General features: G+C 35.0%; 1 protein-coding gene across 1 annotated transcript; it reads right to left on the bottom strand.

The window, feature by feature from the left end:
- Positions 1-1,625: 1,625 nt before the first annotated feature.
- LOC126840478 (ATP-binding cassette sub-family G member 4-like) lies at positions 1,626-11,425 on the bottom strand. Its single transcript, XM_050576242.1, has 13 exons — positions 11,139-11,425; positions 9,217-9,326; positions 9,025-9,142; positions 8,193-8,382; positions 7,093-7,238; positions 5,498-5,739; positions 5,286-5,426; positions 3,993-4,138; positions 3,578-3,743; positions 3,413-3,513; positions 2,624-2,782; positions 2,089-2,274; positions 1,626-1,976 (listed from the first exon to the last, which is right to left on the bottom strand). Exons 2-13 carry the CDS (start codon positions 9,311-9,313, stop codon positions 1,818-1,820), a joined length of 1,851 nt encoding a protein of 616 aa, XP_050432199.1. The 5' UTR covers positions 9,314-9,326; positions 11,139-11,425; the 3' UTR covers positions 1,626-1,817.
- Positions 11,426-23,045: the final 11,620 nt, after the last annotated feature.

Here is a 23,045-nt window from a genome sequence, read left to right as displayed (position 1 = left end):
ACTGAACGCGACTGGGAGTTGTGTGAAAAAAACCGGTTTTCCGCCAAGATTAACAATATTTATCTAGTCGATTGTTGGCTTTAGAGACTAATAGTTCTCGTGTATCGACTCTAATTAAAGTATATTTAATTTTAATTTTTTTTTTTTTTAATTATTTAATCGTTTAATTAATAGCGCCTATTCGGGCAAAGAGTGCACGCGGACGATAACGAAATAAAAACAATAATTATAAGCATATTACCACCTCAATTATCTATTAACGTTTGTTTACCTGTGACCCAGACACACAGCGCGGAGTTTAAATATTCGTTATCGAATTCGAAAATCGGCAGTAATATTGTTTTCGCGGGAAAATAAATTGCACCGATTAAATTGTATTTAATTCAACTGATGTGTCGTCAAAGTTTTTTCTATTGAAATTCCGATTAACTTGCGTTGGATTTGATGGGTTGTTCAAGGGAGGGCGTGGTCTATCTACTGTGTAACTAAAGGACTCGAACACGGGTCAACGGAAAACACAATCATGAATGATATTATCGAAACAGACTGGGAGCGACAACTGCTAAACCAGTGTTGTTACCTGAAAAGGTTGTGCCACGAAAGTTATAGTGACCCGCGATTATGATATCAATATTATCGCCAAAACTTGAAGACAACCAATCAATTGTTGCCGCATGCGTTTCATAAACCGACGGGAGACTAGTTTCTGGTATATAGCATGTATGTGATAAATGGTATTGGTGATAGAACTCTCTGTTGGCGACATACAATGTAAAGACACATAGTTTTGATGGAAAACGAATAGCGTTTGTACAACAGATAGAATCTTTTGACTAGAAACTTCAAAAATATACTATTGTACCGTTGGTAAAATAATTTCAACAATTGTTCCTTCTATTTGTTCAATGACGATCAAATGGGGTTATCTACGTGTCAGGGTTATCCAACTAATCAGATTATCGGGGTACAGAGAACTTATAGTTTTTCTGTATCTTCCTAACTCCTAATTAATATGCCAGTTTAAATAATTTTAATTGAAAACTGTGCATTATTCCCTAACAAACCTTTTTTTATAAGATAGAACTATTTTTGATAAAATCTACTATAGAACCGTAATTAGTTTTCAAGACCGCGAAATGATAATTATTTTATAGTTTTATTATTATATATAGATAATATGTATAATAATTAAAAAGCATTTTATTTAAGCATGTTATTTCAAGTGTTTAATATAATTATACATTTTAAATATTAATTATGTCTTATTTTAAAGTACATTTTGGATCGTTATTATTATAGAGAACGGCTATAGATATTAACAAGTAAATTATATGGAATTTAATTAATATATTTTAAAGCGTTGTAAAATTGTTGATTTTTTATTAGGTTTCTGCGAAGTTATATTTTTATGCTCAGCATTTGTTGAGGACCATTTACGGTTTTTTAAAAATGTACCTAATCAAGAAAAAAGCCAAAACAGTGAGGTCGAAGTATAGTTGAGACGGAGAGTCTCAGGTTTACAGAAATTATTACAACTTAGGGGCAATTTCTTTTTAATTTATACAAATTGTACACACATAACAAAATCCTCATAATGAATTTAAATTTAACAATAATAAAAAAAAGTTATAAAATATTATAAAAATACATTTTTATCTTTTAACATAGATGTTTGATTTTTTTTAACATTACAAAATTTCCATAATACCATAATTTTGTTTAATATATGTTGATAAAACATTAATACTATTGTCCAAGTGCAATACTTCAATTAGATTTACATTTTACAGGTTTTTATATCACTCGTGGAATCAACACTACCAATGAACAATCAGCTTTCTTTTTACCGTTTGGTAAACTAATAACTTGAGGACCAAATAAATTGTCGAAATTACTAATATGTTGATCCAATACTTATCGACTGGCATGCCGACCTCTTTTAACACTCTCGTTGGCGAAGTGCTGTAACAATGGACCTGCGAAAGAAACGACCGCAAAATATTATACTCGCTCAGAAGTCTACTATTCGATAGCTGAACTCGACGTTGCCCATTGGCCATTTCGGCGGGTGTTCTATTATGAACTTACTTCAGAACATTGTAAATCGGGTCGATCCGATCCATAAACGCTGTGCAGCACTCCTTCCAACGCGTGCTTGAAAAATGAAATATCATACAACCATCGCCACGATGGCGGAGTATCGGGAATCCTTAAAAATACACCGGCAAACAACACCCACGACATGAGTGTGACCATCGATAGAAGTGTAGCGCACTGCATATAAACACGAGTAAGTAACTATATGGTGAGGAAGTAGCTAAGTATAGTAAGTTGCTGTGCTAACTATATTGAGCGTCATTCTAGTGGTTAAGGGTTTATTCAAATAATTCGTTATATTTTTATTTCCAGATTATCATACTGTTTATAATTATTAACATTTTTTTTTTTTTGTAATCACAAATTTCTCGGGTCGACCCAAAGTCTAAATTTTCAATAAATTTGTTACATAACAAACGTAACAGATTTCGTGACGATGACACGAAAATGTCCACTCGAATTTTAGACTTTAACATGTGCACGTTCAAAAACCGCCAAAAAGAGGGGGCTACGTTTAGAAACTTACTCTCAAATCCCTGAACAGGGTGCCAAAAAACATGCCGGCAGTCTGTGCCATGAGTCCGACCATGAGTATCATAAGTGTGACGTAACCGAACCGCGACCATTCGAGTGGCTGCCCGGTGAAGTAATAAACGATGGTACAGTGCAAAAATGTACACGAAACCTGAAACATCAATTTCTGTTTTAAACGAAATCGTTTGAGTAGAATTTAAGACATTTTCTTTAAAAGATGTGAATGTGTTTAAGTACGAAAAATAGGTTACATTGTTGATAGATGAAGTGGAGCGGAGCGTCAGGTGTTTTGTGTGACTGGAGGATGCCTGTAAGATTGAAAGGTAAATTGTGTAGGACATTGAGTGAGGCCAGCAATGTTTTATGGGTCGGAATGTTGGACAGTAGACAAGAAAACTGAACTGAGTGTAGCAGCGATGATAATACTAAGATGGATGAGTGGAGTGACTAGGGAGGACAGAATAGGAAATGAATACATGAGGTAGACTCCCCCTTGTGTATTTACTTGTTAGTTGCATCAACTGTGGGGAAAATGAGAGAGAATAGGTTGAGATAGTTTGGTCATGAGAGTTGTTATGAAGATGAATGTAGAAGGAGAGAGAGGAATAGAGAGTGATGTATGAATAGCTGGGCTGATCGAACGAGATGTAGAAGATCGAGCTATATGGATAGGTGTATGACTAGGGTGGCCGGCCCCATGTAGTTGGGAGTGTGAGGCTAAGACGAAGAAGAACAAGAAGACATTTTTTACAAAAGATAGTTACAACTCGAATGGCGTTACCTCGATGGGCAGGTCGACAATCGTGTAGCCCATGTAAAACGTCGGCAGCGAATACCATTGGTTGAAGTGTTCTTTTGTGAGTACTCGCATTTCCAATGGAACTGTAACCACAAAAAACCGTGTCGATTAGTTAACCGTTATGTGAAATACCGTTTGATGTCTTACAGCTCGATATCATTGTGGAACTGGACGTGAATGCAACGCACATTATGGTGAAAAACAACAGTTTCAAATTGTCTTGTACGTACGCGGCGTCGTTACCGATTCCGTAGTATATGTACCCGTACATGGCCCCGTGCAGGATGTTGATCAGCAGTCTTGTAATATAAAACTAAAAGACAATTCGGTATCATAAAATAACACAGACCTCCGTGTATCCCTGGCGAAAGAAGTGGCAAAACGACTATATTATTCAGTTAGTATTAACAGACGTGAACAACAGCGAAAACTGAAACCAAAACTTGTGTTTGGTGTCAAAAAATGTGTTTTTTTAACACGGTTAGGTTGTATACAGCGAACATTTTCCTTTGCGGTCTATATCGACAACCGTCGGAGTAATAATACATTGTCAAATACATACTTTTTCTCTCTTTTTTTGAATCATTGATCTATGCAATATCGTGATGAACTGAACGAAACTTTGGCGTTTCTGTTCTGGCGCAATCGCCGAGCTGTGCAACGTCCGGTCACCGACTTTATTATTTAATAACGCAAAATATAGGTTTTCTGTAAAAAAAAAAAAAAAACAATAATGATCACCTCCGTTGTACGGCGTATTTTACACCATCTAGCATAATATTATAATACTAGTTGATTTTAGCGTAGCTGAGAAAGTATTGTTTTTTAGAATGATGATAGAATATTGTGTTGTTTTTATTTACATTTTATTTCTGTCTAAATCCACCAAAAATCTGCTAAACCACCCGACCGAATTCTTCATACATAGCGTGGTGAACGACCGTCGGCCTAAAAACAATATCTAGGGTTTCGCCGCTTCTTACTTCTAGAACTTAAAATTAAAATGAACGTTAGTCTAAAGTGGGGCTATAACATAAACGATTATCTTAAAAATCTGTCAGTCAAAGTCTTTTTGTTTAATAAAGGAAAACCCATAAAAAAAAAAGTGTAATATCGCACTTTGACCGTTGGAAATTCAACAGGTATTTGAAAAAATATATTATTGATATCGAATCCGGTCTAACACTCAAAGTATAAGTCTTTACGTACAATATTATGGCTTTTACAATGCTCGTATCGATTTTAGCTTTTTTATTTCTACCGTCAAAAACAAAACTATATTAACATCAAGAAACATTAGTCTAAAAACAAGAAAAAATATATATGGGTGTGAAACCTGGACAATAACAATGAAAGAACGAAGAAGACTCGAGGCGCATGAAATGTGGTATATTAGAAGAATGTTATGGATAAGTTGGATGGACAGAGTAACCAACGAAGAAGTACTGGAAAGAATATCAAAAGGAAAATTACTATGGAAACAAATAGTTAGAAGACAAAACGAGTGGATAGGCCATATAATGTGACACGAAGGATTGTTAAAACTGATTATAGAAGGACGAGTAGAAGGAAAGAACCGTAGAGGACGACCAAGATTAGAATACATTCAACAAATAACTGAAGGACCAAGGATGTGACTCATATGTAGAAACGAAAAGGAAAGCAGATAAGAGAGAATAATGAGAGATGGCTGCAAACCAATCTACGGACTAAAACCATAGAGAGAGAGAGAGAGAGAGAGATACAATTTCAGCTTTTTTATTTCTACCCCCTTAGAGATTCGCATCGGAGTGTTTGTTTTAAAGTGACTTTGTCGTTGAACTGGAATTTTTTTTTTTTTTTATTATCAACTGACCAGACGTCTTCTGATCTCCGACCGAGGGGCCCAGCTGTTCGCCGTCCGTCATCGCCATCCACCGTGACGATTTGCCGTTGTCGACGCTTGTCGTCAGACTGTGAGCTCGATCGCCATGCTCTCCGACGCTGACTTCGATGACTGGAACGACAAAAAAAAAAACCGATTAAATCTTATGCGAACAGTGCGCGTGGGCCTATGTTTGCACGCACTGTAGTCTGCGATGTTGTGGAAAGCCGGGCACCGCAGCCCGTGGCCGGCCAGGAAGCCCGGCAAGGCCGACGCGAGTCCGTGGTACACGCATTGCCCAGACGGGGAGAGCACGTACAAGACGTCGAACATTTGCAGCTGCACGGCAGAAGCCTGGTGTATAGTGCTGATTATCGTGCGACCGGACTCGGTGAACTCCTTCAGGGTCAGAAGCACCTGTTTGGCCGACCCGCTGTCCAGACCACTTGAACGGGAAAAAGCGACGTTAGGATGCGGGCTTCCAGACTGAAGGAAGTGACTGCCATGCGCTACTTGGGGGTAGAATTGGTCGATAGGTGGAGCTACCGAGATCACGTGCTGAGTGTAGTAAGCTCGTCCGCGCCGATGTTTCAGCGCGGTCGAATGGCTCGCTGCGGGAGGAGGAGGAATGGCTCGGTAGAGGAAGTGAGGGAGCTGGAATTGGAGGCGGTGAGAAGTCGGCAGACCCGCTGGACGGAGTCAGTAAAGGGTAGGCCTCTGTATAACTTCTTACCGGAGGTGGAAGATCGGTTGAGGCGTAGTTGGCTGGAGGTGGGCCATGACGTCTCGCAGTTCCTTACCGAACACGGGGCGTTCATGGCCTACCCGCACCGCTTCGCATGCCGTGGCCATGTGAGCCACGTGCCCTTGTGCGAAGCGAGGGGGCGTTTCGGGCCTTCCAAGTGTTTGTGCGAGCGGCCGTGGCGGTGCGTGGTCGGATAGTGGGTGAGGTGTGATGCACGACCCATGGGTCTGCAGGCGTACCGGGTACGTGGCGTGAGACGAAGTCTCACGGGTGAGGCATTTGACCCCCGGGTGATCAGTCACTCTGTCTGTGGGAGGACAATCACAGACGGTTGCGGTGAACCAAATCATCGCGCCGGTGTGGATAGCGCCGGGGCCCCACCCAAGGTCGGCGGACGAGACCAGACCGTCTCCAAGCCATTGGGTAGCCAGGTGAAAAACCACTGGGAAGATGGCGTTGGTAGGCGGGTTCCAGCGCTCTCGGGTTGCTGTACCTTTAGCCGGGGTGTAGGACTTATGTCCATATTCGGAACTTCTGTCCAGACCACTTGAACGGGAAAAAGCGACCAATATAGAGTTGGTTATTAGTCATACACTATACAGAGTGGCGGAGAACGAAAGACCACGTTTGTAATGGGCGCCAGAATTTTTCATTTAGAGGGGTTAATCGAATAACGAGTTGTTGCAAATTTAGCAAAGTCATATTGGATAATTAATATGGAATTTCTTTCTTTTTTTTTTTTTTTTGAGAGAACCCAACACTCCCACAGTTATCACAGGCAGACAACCTCTTGTATTCAAGACGCTTTTAGCGGTATTTGGTACAATTTCAAGTAGATTGCGTTAGCGTTGCATCAAACACATGCGCTCGTGGTATACCAAAAGAGAGTATTATGAAAAATGGCTTGGCAGCCAACGTGGTGATATTAACAATCGCCAAGCGTCTATGTTTTCAGAGTAATTGACATTTTCAAAATTATTGTCAATCCCGTAACGTGCACTTGTACCAGTTACTATAATACTCGCGGGAAAACGATTGTTTTGTACACCTTACCTAGTGGGTTCGTCGAAGAACATTATTCTCGGGTCGTGGATTAACTCCAAGGCGAACGATAACTTTCTGCGTTGACCGCCAGACAAATTGGCCGACAGGGTATCGCACGAACCGTGCAAATTTAAATTATTCAAAATCGAGTCCATCTAAAAATGTAAAATAATATAATATACGTACGGGGTGATTTTTTTTATCACGGACCACTCACTTATCTGTGAAAAATTGAGATCAATAACTTATAGTTAAACACTACAAACAATTTAATTAAATCATTAATAATTAAACTCAGTGACTAGACGTTGGATAATTTTATAGCTACACAAAAACTTCTGAATTCTATTGCAGCGTGGGCGGTATGTATATGCAAAACAAATAATAAAAATATATAATTGTGTATCCTAATACCTATGTTATGTAGATTGGTAGGTAATGAAAAACGATTAAAAGATGATAAGACTATTAATAATTTCTTATCTATTGTGGAATTTTTCTCGGCCTAATCGAATTAATAAGTCATTATGATCCTTTATCAGCCGAACATGTAAATAATGTCAAAGATATAAGTAGATTACAGTAAAATTAAAGTTATTTTTCTGGTGTTATTCAAAATGAACTAGTTACACTTATAGGCAACAAGTTAAACATGAAAACATATTAAATAGAATAAAAAAATCTAAATATTTTCCCATTATCCAGACGCTTCTCACCAAGAGCAGTGTAAACTGAAACAATAAGATATGTACAAATTGTCGTTGATGGAGATGGGACAACAGATGAATCGTTCGTTGACTTTAGCATAAGGCACGAGAAAACTGGAGCAGGACTAGCTGGTGAAATATCAAATAAATTGATAGAAGATAGATTAAACATCAAGGATTGCAGGGGAGAAGGCTTTGATAATGGTTTCAACATGGCTGGAGTTTATAATGGAGTTCAAGTCCATACTATTTCCAAAAAATGAATATTTGTTCCATGTGCTGCTCACAGTTTAAAATGAGTTGGCGTACATGCGGCACGACAACTTCTGGAATCTATTGCAGCGTGGGTGGTAGGTATATGCAAAACAAATAATAAAAATATATAATTGTGTATCCTAATACCATTTTTTGTTTCGATTTGTCCAACGTCAAAACGGAGAATTTTAGTTTTACAGCGAACCGCATTGCTTCTCTGACAGTGAGCCGTTCGTGCAGTTGATCTTCTTGCATTATATAACATGATTGTTTTTTGAACGAATTCAATTTTTGAGGTTTATTGTTCGCCAATATCGTGCCGGTGTAACCACTCGCTCTGAAATATATACATTTATTAACTAGGGTTATCATGTGGGAAGACAGATATTTAATAAAATGGTTTGGACGATTTATGAGACGGTTGTGAAAATGTTGATATATCTAATAAGATAACAGTTTTTTTACATTAGAAGAAGATTAAGGTCGTTATGAATTGATATATAAGTTGGGATTAACTACTTTAAACTTTATCCGTCTATTTTTGCCTAACTATTACAATTTGCAGAGTTATTTGTATTTTAATAGCAAACGCAAACAAATCAGATCACATATTATTATAAACATAATATTACACCTAACTTTGGTTGAGTTGCATAAATATTTAGGTACCAACGTTGTACAGTATAAAAATTTGATATTTTCATTGTATTAAATCACATGGCTAGTTTTCAATCTAGGTATCAATTTTTGTTGTTCTAGCTAAATTATTATCAGGCGAATTCTGAAAATAGACTTGCAAATTTATGGGAACTACATGCTAGTAATTAATGGCACGTGGAAAATTAAAGATTTCTTAAAAGGCCGTGCTGGCGCAATGTACGTCCAAACTTATCGGTAAACATAATTTGGCAGATGTATACAACTAATATAATTTTCAAAAAATGTAACAAGAAAAATTATACATGAAATATCAACTGACTTGTAACCGGATAAAATGTTCAACAAGGAAGTCTTGCCGGAGCCCGAACAGCCAATGATCGCACATAGTTGACTTTGGCTAAACTTTCCGCTCACGCCATTGAGAATAGTTTTTTGCTCTGAAAAAAAAATAATATTACTCCAATTCTTTGGACAAATATTGTTGTACAGCCAGCGAAATTATGACGCTTACCAATTTTAAAAGTGTCCTGCCAGCAGTTTACTTTGTATGTGATGTTTTTGAACTCCAAATCGACCGTCTTGTTGAACAACAACGGGTTTGGCGCCATTTCGAAACGAACACTATCAATCAAAGTGAAAAATAATATTTTAGACGAGTCCGTCTGATCGTCATCTAGCTACAGCCATGACTGTTTGCATTATTTTAATGAAAACAAGTGTGGGTAAACGATCAAGTGATACATGATTGGAAAACTTCACAGAATTGTACAGTATAGTTTAGTAGAACACAATGGTCCACTCCCTAGTACCATGACAATTTTACCATGTGTATATTTATGAATATTATTATACTATTAGAGCTGTTAATAAATTGCAATTATAGTTTTATTACGGGCTACAATTTGATAAAATAATATCATACAGAAAATTGACCAAAATAAGTTGTATGTACCCTATTATACTAATTTTATTTTTTAATTTTTAAAATGTCATCTTGAAATTCAAGAGGAATATCTAAACATAAACCGTACTAAAATTGAGTCACATATATTTTTTTAACTTTATCGACTCAAGTTGGTTTTCTCTCATTGATAATCGTGTTGAACAATTATAATATACAGACATTTAAAATAATAATAAACGGGAATCTCATTTAAAATAGTATATTAATTATTTTAAATTTCAATTGGCTTTGCTAATTATATCGCCCTAATTTGGGGGGATTTTTTTTTAATTTGTACAAATGTTAGGTTGTCTATCGAATTATATGTTTTTGAGGTCGCTGAATTCTAATCTGAAATATTTTCTTTAATAATCTCCCTATTTAGGTGGTAAGGGGGATTTTTTTTAAAAATTTTAGGTATATTTCAAGCCGCATATGAAAATTATAAGTTTTGGGTTAATTTCTTTTTGAAGCCAACTTCCATATCCGTTTTTTATAAGTAAGTTCCTTTACAAGAGAACCTACCGCAATAGCAAGGTAAAGTATAATAATTAGTCGACACAATCAGAAAAAACAAAACGTGACTAATTATAAAAATTAAGTCATTACCCGAAATCATGTTTTATTAATAACGACGCTTTCGCATTAAATATATGGGTATACAAAATGTTTACTAAGTAAAACTCTTTAAAAATCAGACATGACCTTCTTAACCTGACCGATGCCAAAAAAATTGTTTATTTTTCATGTGTTTCAAGTGTTTATTCAGTTTTTACAAAATGTTAATGATGTGAAAAATCTTAAAAATTCGGACATGACCTTATTTACAAAATAATTGTTTTCAGTTTTTGCACTGAATATCGTTGCTGTTAAATAATTAGCCGTTATTTGTTAAAATTCTAGCGGCCATATTTAAACGACAGTGCACCCCTATTAATCTCTACAGATTATTATGTCACTAGCAATAGTTTAACTTGCGGAAAACTGTGTTGTTCGTAGATTTTATATGTTTTAAAACAATCACGTTTAATCTTAAAAAAAAATTGATCAAATCATAGTAATATTTTTATGGACATCCCCCTTTAGATCGATCTTAGTAAGTTAGTAAGTACAAGCTTTAGGTATTATATATTATTATTTTTTTTTTAACATTTAAAAACGCTTGCTTTTATTATGGTTGTATTACAGAGTAAAATCGTTGGTTGTTTATCTTGTGTTCATTTTTTACTACGAAAAAGTTCTTTTATAAACACTTAATTAATATTATAAAGATAACAGCTCTCTTAACTGGCATGGACCCCACGCGAAATCATTTAGATTTAGCTAAGGTATGGGGCTTGTCATCTTTTAATAGAATAAATAATAAATACTTAATAAAAATATATAGTCAGTTTATACTGATAAAAATCGTTTGTGAAAACTAGGCGTACGTTTACAAAAATGTGTAAAATTATAATTGAATATTATTAGAATAAAATATCCGTCACTACCTGAATCTTAGTTCTCTGCTATAGAAAATATTATGCTGCGGGTTATTTTACTGTCCGTCGACGTCGACATGAGAATTGAAATTAATAAAAATATTGTAAGTACTTTATATGGTCAAGTTTTTCGATAACGTCGTCGACGAGCCATAACTGAACGCGACTGGGAGTTGTGTGAAATAAACCGGTTTTCCGCCAAGATTAAAAAGATAGCATTATTTACCCAGTTAATTAATAACGAATCGCGGGTCTAAGAAACTAATGGTCAGTTCTAGTTATTTTGTATTTTTATTGACACGTTGGCTACCGAGCCATTTTTTCATAATACTCTTTTGGTGTACCATCATGACTCATGGAGGGTACTTCCGGTTCTTTCACCTAGTCTATTGTTCTGTACCACAATAGACTATTTATAATAGTTCCCACACGGTACAGGACAATTGACTAGGTGAGACAACCCGAGTACCCTCGCGGTAGCCAACTGGTTAAAATTCGAATTATATAACATTATAATGTTATATAATACACACATAGGGTTCAATAATAAATTAAGTTTTGTTTTCATAGTGTTTTTTTGGTACAATGTGATCACAAATTGTTTACAAATTTTTTTTGTTCGTACCCTCCCCCATCAACTTATTTATTTATTTTTTTTTTCGATAGCAACTTTTTATAGGAGGAAATGTGGATAGTAGAATTATTTTTATCTGCGCCCACTTCTCATCCTTCCCCTCCCGTCCTAATTTTTAAACTCTTATAACGTTTAAAATTGTTTATTCGAAACTGGCGATCGACTGCCATCAAAAAAACTAAGCTGGGAAGGGGGTAAAAACAAACAAAAATTGTGAAAAATTGGTATCTCGTTGTGTAAAGACACTATGGACAAATAAATTAAATTTGTTATTAAACTCTATGAGATATTGAGTGGTTCACGATAAAAGTACTTTGTATTCATATTTTATAAATATGAATACTTATAATAATATTATAGTAAGTCGGATGACTTAATAATTGGATTTGTACGAAAAGCATCGGAATTAATTGTTGCAATATGGCGGCAGACATAGACGTTAAAATAATTCATACATTTATTACCACGGAACAAAACATGTAAGGTTAGGTTTGCATGTTTGGTTTCTGCGAAGTTATTTTTTTTATGCTCAGAATAATATGTTGAGGACCATTTACGTTTTTTAAAAATGTTATCAAGAAGAATGTTATCAAAAATGTTACCAGAACAGTGGGGTCGAAGCATAGTTGAGACGGAGAGTGACAGGTTTACAGAAATTATTACAACTGAAAGTGATAAAATCACTTTCAAACAAACGCTTCGATGCTAATTTGTAAACACTACGTCTCGCGTTAATAAATAGGTTGTATTTAAGTATTATACTTTGTAAAAATATAGTTGTGTTATGGCTTTGCTATAGTTTATTATTAAGTATAACTTGGTATTTGCTACATTGTCTGTATAGGTATTAACTATATCAATGTTTTGTACTTTTTTCTTAAGGACAGATGCCTGTTTAATTGATAAACAACAGTTATTACATTGTGCACCGTGGCCGTCGTCTACAACAACGTGCTGAGAGAATCTTATTTGGCACCGCTTTTGCCGCGAATGAGCACGCAACATTATCCAGGGACGAACAAACCCAAAATTGTGGATTCCGTATGCAAAAAAAACCCAATCATGACGTGGCTCGACAGCAACGGTTTCGGGCGGCACCGTCGTTCTGGTAATAATGTCGGCAGAATCGGGTCGACGATCCGGACGACGCAAGCTGGACGGAACTGGCGGAAAAACTGCAAAGGCAGTTACGCGGTCAGCGTTTTGCTTTACTGGGTGAAGTTGACCTGGCCAAACGACCGTCGGTTGGCTCGTGTTCGTTGCTTTCGTCGAATCGACGTTTGTCACCGTCGATTTTAAAGTAATCAATTCGTTCATTAATCCGTTTGTACACCTGTTCCACGTCGTCGACCCATAAATAGCCGAAATCCGGACCAGAAACACTGAGCAACAGCTTTGTTATTTTAATACTCTTGTTTGTACAGCATGTACTTGCTTGAGAATAGACTCGACCGTTCGATTATGAAGATAATATTTAATATTATAATTATATAAGAAATAATTTGTTTGATAACATTACACGTTATCAAAGTATATATTATAATCATTAATGTTAAGTACCACGTTAATAATTGTATTACCTAAGTAACAATAACGCTTATCTTGATTTTGTTAGGCCTTGTTCGACATAGTAGTTATTGTTTATCGTGAACTTTTTTTCAAATTTGTTTGTTTTAATCTTGTTGTTTCAATTGTACTATATGTATAAGCCGATTGTGTTGAAATGTTTTTGTAAAAATTTAGTACTCCTATAATAATACAAGGTTACTTTTTAAAGTGATCCACAGAATATCTTAAAGGGTTTGATCAGTTATTGCATTTTTTTTTTCCGTAATGTTTTTTATAGAATGTGATCTAAATTTCGAACGAACTTTAATGTTTTTAACCATCTCCCAAATTAGTCGTTACTATATCAACTTTTTATACTTAAATGGTATTTTATATGTTTTTTTAACTTCTTAAGAGGACGTCGCAGTCAAATATTTCGAGTACTAAAACACCGCTTCGGACTTCAAATAGTACTCAGAAACTATTAATCGTAGAATAAATCTAAGGATACCTAAAGAAAGCCTGGAATGTCTGCTATGTGCGTATAGAGCCATATTTCCAAAAAAAAAAATTGTTTACTTATAGTTATTTCAGTAAGAATTTTTACTTTTTTCAAACGTTCATAGAACCATTGTAAATAAAGTTATCGAAAAAAACTCTCTATAGGCACGTAGAAAAAGTTCTGATCTTTCATATGGTGTTATAAACGATTTTCTACCGCCAAAAGCGTACGAGTACTATTTGAAGTGCCAAGGGATGTTTTTTGAATTTTTACAATAATTATTACGTCGAGAGACAGCGATAACGTCGACGGTGACACCGCAATTATATTATTACCTGAAGTAAAAACAGACAACCCAATTTTTAACAATCAATTCTCAATGACACACAAATATTATATTTTACTTGCACAGCGATACTGTTATTAAATATTCGCTATTTTATGTTCATTATTTTATAGAGACCTAGCTGAATAAGCCAGTCGCTAAGTCGCTTGTTTGAAAAAGGTAGCAAGTGTAGTAAATTATAAATTGTAAAAATTGTGATTTAAAAAATGGTTTAGGGAACGGGGAGGGGGGGGGGTTATTGCACACTGTAAAAAAAATCGGAAAAATATTCAAATACCTTTCCGAAAAACCGAAACATTGTAATACAATGTTTACACCCCAGACCAAAATTAGTGTGGGGCCCCCTCCCCTCCTCAGACCAAAATTGGAAATTTTTAAGTTGCTATGTGTGAATTAATCAACAGTCAATTTTCAGTTGCAATAAATCATATAGACCAATAGCGTATTTTAAACAACATTTTGATTTTTGGTGGTCTCCATTTCTTATATGTATTACCTGGTGTCCGTAATTTCTATATTCTTATTTTTCGTATAGACGGTTTTTCACTCTCAATCTAAGCCACCCCCCCCCCTCATTCAAAGCCGACCACTAAAAATGTATTTATCTAACATAAATATTTGAAAAATGAATTTGTCAAACGTTCTAAGTGCCAAAGTATAAAAATTGAACTTTATAAATTGTATTCTATCCATTACCGGAAAAAATGTTGTAAATTTTCAATTAAGGAATAGTTATTTATAAAAAAAAACAATCATATTTAAATTTAAAAATATGTAAGCGTTTCCGCTAGTGAATAAAATACAAATCAAAATATAAAGTTCAATTTTTATACTTTAGCACTTGGAACGTTTGACAAATTCACTCTTCATTTACAATCTAATTTTTCTATATAATTACAATTTATAAATTAAAGAGTTTTACTCACGATATATTTCAATTATGATATATTCTTCGTATTCTATTTTTTTTTTTTTAAAACAAAACTAAATTAAGTTAAACTATAAAACCAAGAAATTATTTTTTTATTTAGTTCTAGCAGTACATCGTCGGTCTACGATTACGGTTTTTCTAATGACCATTGGACTGCCGTGGCCAATTATAGTTGAATCAAATATATTTTTCAAAGTTTTAAAATAAAGTTATATAAAACCTATAGGAATGCCTTTGTCTTTGTATTGTTATAAAAATTATAATACAAAATTTACATATGTACACTGCAGGCACGGCGGCAGAATTTTTTTCCCAGGGGGGGCGGGAAAGGTCAAGTGAATTTTTTGGAGGGGCAACTACAATAATTTTACCTACTTCTGTCAATAAAAAACAATTATAATGATTCATCAGTGAAATAGTATAAAATATGAATTTATTACAGATTAAGGGACAATATATACTAGTGTACAATTTAAGTAAGGCAACTTTTTTAAATAAGCGTTATTTTTACCTGTCGGCCATCATATAGCTCTTATTGTACTCTATGAAAGTCGAAGTAAAAATGAAGGCTTATAAAACGCCCAACAACCAGTCAGTGGAGATTATAGTTATCGTGTTATACCTACATTCTATTAAACCAAAACAATCCGTCAATAAACACTGAATTTTTGGAAAACATACACACAAACGTAAATATTATAATTATATATATATATACATATATACACCAAAATACATAATTATATGGGCGACGGATTATTGATAACCGATTGCAAAAACACTCAAAATATATTGATAAAAAAACGGCCACATTTGGTGGCAATGTCATAACTAATAACTAAATTTGTATAGATAAACAGGTTTAAATCAAAACACCAATTGTTTTCACAATTTCCGCAATAACTAAATTTGTGTAAATAAAAATACAGATATTCAAAATCTGGGTTTTAGGAATAATAATCAAATATTTAAAATTATACTATTTAGCAAAATATCTGGGGGGGGGCGAGAGAAGGGCAAGCATTTGTATGAGGGGCGACCGCCCCCCTCGCCCCCCTTGGCGCCGTCCCTGTGTACACATTGTTTTTTTATGGAATAGTATTAGATATATATATATATATATATATATATATATATATATATATATATATATTATTTAATTAAATAAATCATAGAATATAATATATAAGCACTTAAAGTTTATAACGGATACTCGTACCATTATACAATTATTATTCTATTGATGAATTTTTATAAACATGTTTTCAATTATTAATTTTGGATTTATAAATGAATTATCAGAAAGCTGGAATGTTTTACATAAAATACTGATTTTTAATGATTTTGTTTGGTGACCTATAATACCTATATAAAAAAAAAAAATTATAAAAAAGAAAAAAAACTAAAATATTCATTACGACCATGGCCAATATAGGCTAAGCAAATGTGGAAACACGTATTTTATTGTAACAGACATGCAAAATAAGTATGCTCCCATAGAAATGTTAATAAGTAAGTACGCTATACGAGGTCAAAAGTTTATATAAAGATAACTGATTTGTGGAGGGGGGGGGGGGTGTTGGAAACACAAAAGTTTGTGAAAAATTACATTGTATAGAAATACTACGGGAAAAAAAATTCAATAATTGATTAAATTCTATGAGATATTGAGTTGATCACTTTAAAAAAAAAATTGTAGTTTGCTTAGAATTATAAAAAAAGCGGTTTGCCCGTTTAAATATTGTAATGCGCTTTCAAGTTTTCGAGTACAAGTATTTAAACAACTATGTGTACATTTTATTTTATTGTTCAGTAGTTTCAATATTGAAAAATTGTATAGCACAATATATTAACATTAAACTGTTATTCAACGTACATAGTAGATATTCTATCCTAGTTTTTTTTTTATTTAATTACAAAGTGCAGATAGTTAAATTACCAAGGTGCTATAAAAAGTTGAATTTTAAGCACCACACTAAAGAAAAAAACTACCAATATAACGCCTAATATTGTATAATTCGATAAGTTAAATTATAATAAAACAGTTAAGGCATTTATTTTGACTAGAATAGAGTGGATTTTCTTCAATCTGTGTGGCCCTCTTACATCATTTGTATGAAGTTTCTGTTTCATAATGGGACATCCTACGAATTTTGTTTTTAAACACAAAAAAAAAAAATTTTGTAGACTTAATTTTCAAACAAAACCTCAACAGCAGAATATTTAGTCTCGTTGTCCATTCATTAATTAATATCATACATACCTTTTCTTATTTCTCTTTTTGTCGGATATGATTCTTAAAGAATAACCCAAAACAAACAAAAAAAAACGTCATTTTATTTATGGCACTAAAAAAATGCAGTAATGTATTGACGTCGTTAAAATATATGTAAAGCTTTTGTGTATATGTATGCATTTATATCAAATTTTGCAACTTCATCAATAAATAATAAAACATACAATTATTTCAAATCTACATACATCATCTATGTATTTGCATACAATTGCATCATCTATTTGCCTTTATTTAAAAAACAAATGTTCATGTACTGTTTGAGTAATGTTTGAGTAATGTTCCGTCAAATGACGTTTTAGTGTTTCGTTATTTTTTACAGCGATTATATTTTAAATAAAAAACAATTTTCGCCATCAATATATATATATATATGTTAACGAATAGCTGTAGACTTCTATACAAATATACATACAGGCTACTTACAATTAGTTCGTTAGTTAAACTTTAAATTCGTGCAATGCTTCGGTCATTGTAATTCTATCTAAAAAAATATGAAAGATGGACAAATTCCAGAAAATAATAATTATTATGCACATCATTGTGAACAAAAATGTAATTCGACTTTGTAACGTTTTCAATCCTCGAAATCAGTTAATTAAGTACCATAACATAACTATACATAGAAACCGTTAGTAACATTTTTATAATATTTGAATATTTTTAGTTCTGACTTTATGCGAGCATCATTTTGTGTTTGGTCGTAAATCGAGAACGCTGGCAAATAAATCAAGTTGTACTAATAGTAGTGGTGCGTCGAACCGCTGCACGGAACGGCTGTATTTGAAATATTATTTAATGATTATTTGTTTTTCGACTAACGCAATAGGACAACGCGTAAGACGTATCGATCGTCTCCAACGGCGTAAGTGCGTGGAAGTTTTTCACAGTAATCGCTTGTTGCGCTTTGGCGCTGGTGGATTTTTTTTTTTTTTGAAATTCGATACACGTTCAAAATGTTTCCGAAAATCGTTTTGACGTCCATCGCCTTCGTGGCAATATCGTACCGCAGCGGCAGTTGGGGCGGTGTTTCCGGTGCCAACACTCCTCCTCGGTCGAAGGAATGCGATGAAAAACCGTACTTGGCCGATCTTTTGTGCGAGCTACAGATGCTGGACATGTTCGGAATGCCCCGGCCCGTTGCCGAGACCGAAATCAGAAACGCATTGGACGTCGACCGGGTCAAGTCGCACATCCGGACCGTGTACGACACGCTGCTGTGCAGCTACAAGTTCACCGCCCGGATGTACATGGCGTCGGTGGATGCGCTGTTGACGCGCAAAAAGCTCAACGCTCTCGTGGGCGTCGACCCGGCGGCGCTGGCGTTTACCCGGGAGACGTCTCGAATGCTGGCGACCATGTTCAACGTGGACGCCATCGGCGACACCGGCACCAGGAACCTGATGTTCATATTTTACGTGCACGCCGAGGTGTTGGGCAAGCTGTTCGCGACGGCGGCGGCCGCCGGCGATGTCGGCCGAGACGCGAAACTCACGTTGACCGCGCACCGGTCCGTGGGCAAGGTGTTGCGGAGATGGGCCGGGGTCAGCGAGTGCGACGCGTTCAACCGGCAAAACCGTTTGGACCCGAAACTGGGATGCGACATTGCGCGGCTGGAAAACCGTTTGAGGGCGATAACGTTCCAAAAGTCGTTGATCTCCGGCCGGTTGGCGAGAAACGCGGCGCACGCCATCAGCGACGAAGGCTGGCAACGGTTGTCGTTGAAGGCGTTGACCATGAACGGGGTGGTGTTGAACGCGAGCGCGATGGACACGTTTTTCCGCACTTTCCCGGTGCACGTCGATTGGCATCCGGTGATGGCCCTGTTGAAAGGTCTGTTGGGAAACGCGACGCGGACAAGCGGCGAACCGCTAAGCCGGCGGATACGGTCGTTGTCCTCGTACCAGGCCGCGTTCGTTGAAATGATGAAAGTCGCGTTCGTCCGATTGTCCCTGAAGTACGTCACGCACTTGGGCCGCGTGGAGTTTGCACGCAGATACACATACGGGAAAAAATACAACGACAATGTGCTGGACCGCATTGCCGAGTTTGAAGAGTATTTCCAGCTACGCGGCGACGGCCACTTGGATTCGCTGAAGAAAGTTTTCAACAAATGGATTTTTCTGTTCGCGGTCCAAGACAATGCCCAAAGTGTACGGCGCGTGCTCGCCGGTATTTCGTCGGGACTGATTAAAAACGACGGACTTGCCGGGCCGATGCCTCTGGGACATCACCTTAACTCATCGGACGGACCCATCAGCATAGTGATCCAAGATTCGGTAAGCATTTTGACCAAATTCATGGTGCACGTCAAGCAAATGCTGTCTGGAATAAACTTCATCGCCATTCGGTCGTTCATCCGTATTCCGAGCTCGAAAGAATACGAGAACTTGGTATATTTTGAAACTAACTTACAAATATAAATGTGTTTAAAATTTACCGGAAAAATCCCGCCTTCGAGCGTGTATACAATCTTAACAATCTATCTTGTTATAATGTACATCAGTAAAAGTTTTCAACAAAAATTTCACATTACACCCAGCCACATTTGAAATAAGCCCCACCGAGAACCATAAACAAGAAACGTTACTGTTTTCACCAACTTTTAAGACGCCGTTTGTTTAACACTTTAAAAGTGTACAATCACAAAGACATTTAATTAAGGAGTGACAATTTATGCGATTTGACATTTTAATTCAACCAATAAAAATATAATAATATTATATGCCTATTGTCTACCTTATACCTATGTAAGTGGTTATAACTAGTCTAGTATTTTGTTTGTTAATTTTTTTCTTATTACATGTAGTAATAATATGATATGTGTGCAGCTGTAGTGTTTTTTTAATTAACCGCCTTATTATATAAAATTATCAAGAATTTAAAATACCCCGGATGGTTACCGGTTAGTAATTATGTGTTAAGTACCTGTTTCGTTAAGACTTTGAAATGGTAATACCATTTTTGTGTTAATCGTTCAACGAAGAAAAATCCTGTAAACGATCAAGAACCTAACCGAAGACCGAAGACGACCGAGTAAACGACCTTTACTGATACGCCTGGTAATTAACGCTTAGGCAATTTAACACACATTGGTAGCGATTCTAAAGAAAATGGAAAAGGTTTGTTTTTAAGGCAATCGTATGGTATATTATAATAATATGCAACGTTATCGAGCTCTGTTTATTACGAGTATATCTTTAGCGGTATCTATGTGTAATTTTGAAGTATCTCATTGCAGCAAAAACTAGTCTTTAGTGTCTATTTAATATATATTTTATAACCAAAAGAGTTTCTTTATATTATAGTAAAATATTTGTACAGTATTTACAATAAATATTCTTATTCGGAATAGGTACTTTGAAATAAAAAATAAAAATACAGTCCTGAGTAAGAAACGTAACCGCAAAATTCCCTAAAAAAATACCTGTAAATAGTAAGCGCAAACAATCTATAGATTTTTTTTTTTATGGAAATCTTGCAGTTACTTTTTCTTACTCAAGACTATGTATAAGTGATTATATTTGAAAATATATTGTAAGTCAGTGGCGGTAATGGGTTTGGGAATTAGCTCTGGCACATAATCGAAAAAAGCGTTACGCTGTCATCTGATAAGAGATTAGAGATAAGATATATGTTGTATTCACAACGATCAAATTATAACTGAACAATAAATTCAATGTAATTTAACAGGTCATATTTCCAATGAATTGTTTAAGGCCAGATATTATGAAAACACTAAAATATTAGCCAGAAACTTGATATGTTTACTAGCCACCTTAAAATACTAGCTTGTTAATATACTATTTCATTATCCATAATTCCACCACTACTCTAAATTTATTCGGTACTTCAACGAGACATGAAAATGCTCTTTCGTATAATCTGTGTATTATCCATATTGTATTTTAAAAAAATAATTAATGTTATATAGGTAATAATATTGACCTCGTCGATAACACTAATATTCACTGTGTTTGAATAGGTAGATAATTATAGGTAAATCGTTATCTTAAACCATTTCATTGTGTCTGCTGGTTATTACTTATTAGTGGTCTCGTCTATCAGGTGATGCGATTATATATATATATATATATATTATATATATATATATATTATATATATTCAATATAAACATATATTCATATTATTATGTAATAAATCATTTAGCGACTTTGAAGCGTCGTTTAGACTTTATTTTATAATTTTATTTCATATTTTACATTTTATTATTTATACAATAAAATTAAAATAAATTAAATTTATTATTTACATGATTATTTATGATTACATTTTTTGTATTATAATTTTGGACCCCCCCCCCCCCAAAGGGGTATTTCTAGTTGCGCTACTTTTGTAAGTATGTTTTTGACCATGAATTTTTATGACACCCTTTTTAGTTATCAAAAATCCTAACCTTATGCGCAAAACACAAAAATACATGATTTGTTCTTACCATTTTTTTTTCAATGTGATATCAATTTTGTCACGGCTCTGTGACTTGGGTTGTCTTACACGGCGTGGGCACAATAATTAATGACTTAGCGAGGGGCTTTGGAAGCACTAGAGGCGTTGCTGACCGTCGCCAAATCAGTTATCTATGTCTCTTATTATTTTCTCTCGTGTACCCACGACTTGTAGGTGTAATGTACATTGTGTCGTGAAAATCCACAATATGCTGTATTAAATATTTTTATAGTTGATGGGTCATTTATTTATATGTGAAATTGCTATCGCAACATGTACCAAGTTATAAATCATTGTAAAATAAAATTTAGACCGTATGGTAAACTCAATGTATAAGTTAAATTTAATTTACTAGAGAAGAGAGTAAGATATGGACAATACAATAGCCGGAGACTTCTAGCAAGCCATATTATGTTTATGTTAAGAATGGACAATTAATGTGAAGGAAAAGTCTTTTTATAATAACCCCCTCTGAGGCCCTACTCCTGGTCAATTATGATACATTTCGATAGGTTGATAAAGTGGACTGTTTCAATTGAGCTCGCCCTTTCGGCTATTGTTTACATCTGGAATGGCATGTGTAAGTATGATGTCATTATCGAGGAGATTCAATACACGATTGTGCATTGTTTTTAATAAAAATAACAGTTATGATACAGTTGTAATACAATTTTAATAAATACAGTTATAAACAATGATAATGGTTCTGACAAAAAGTTATTACGCAAAATAAAGAATAATAATTATATTAGTAACAATAAGTATTAATTAATACAACCATTAGTCCAGCCAATGGGGTCAAAACCAGGTGTTATCTGGAATAAAATCGGAAAGTTTTGAAACTTGTCAGAAATTTTCTTTATGATCTCCAGAATGACTGAAAAAAATTCGCCACCCCTCCGAAGACCGGAAGTGTGCCATTTTGTTTTTTAAGTATGGTCTTACAGTTTTTTTTTTCAATTATCATCAAAAGTGTTTATTTTACGGCAAAAATACTTCTGTTCAAAAATATAGCTGACAAAATTTCCAAAAAAACATGATTCTTGGCTTTTTTCTGTGACTCCATATCTGATATCTCCATATCTCATTATGGACATAATTTTTAAAAATACTGAAGAGAGTGAGGAACGTCAATTTTCGTTAATTGAACTTATTGAGGACTTCTATACAAGGTTGGACTGCGTTTATGACAAAC

The sequence above is a fragment of the Adelges cooleyi genome, unplaced genomic scaffold, assembly GCF_023614345.1.
Source record: "Adelges cooleyi isolate 19-005CV unplaced genomic scaffold, UGA_ACOO_1.1 ACOO_flye_CR_arks_rails_tigmint_CR_PRNA_376, whole genome shotgun sequence".
Lineage (NCBI taxonomy): Eukaryota > Metazoa > Arthropoda > Insecta > Hemiptera > Adelgidae > Adelges > Adelges cooleyi.
This window is presented reverse-complemented; position numbering and strand designations above follow the sequence as displayed.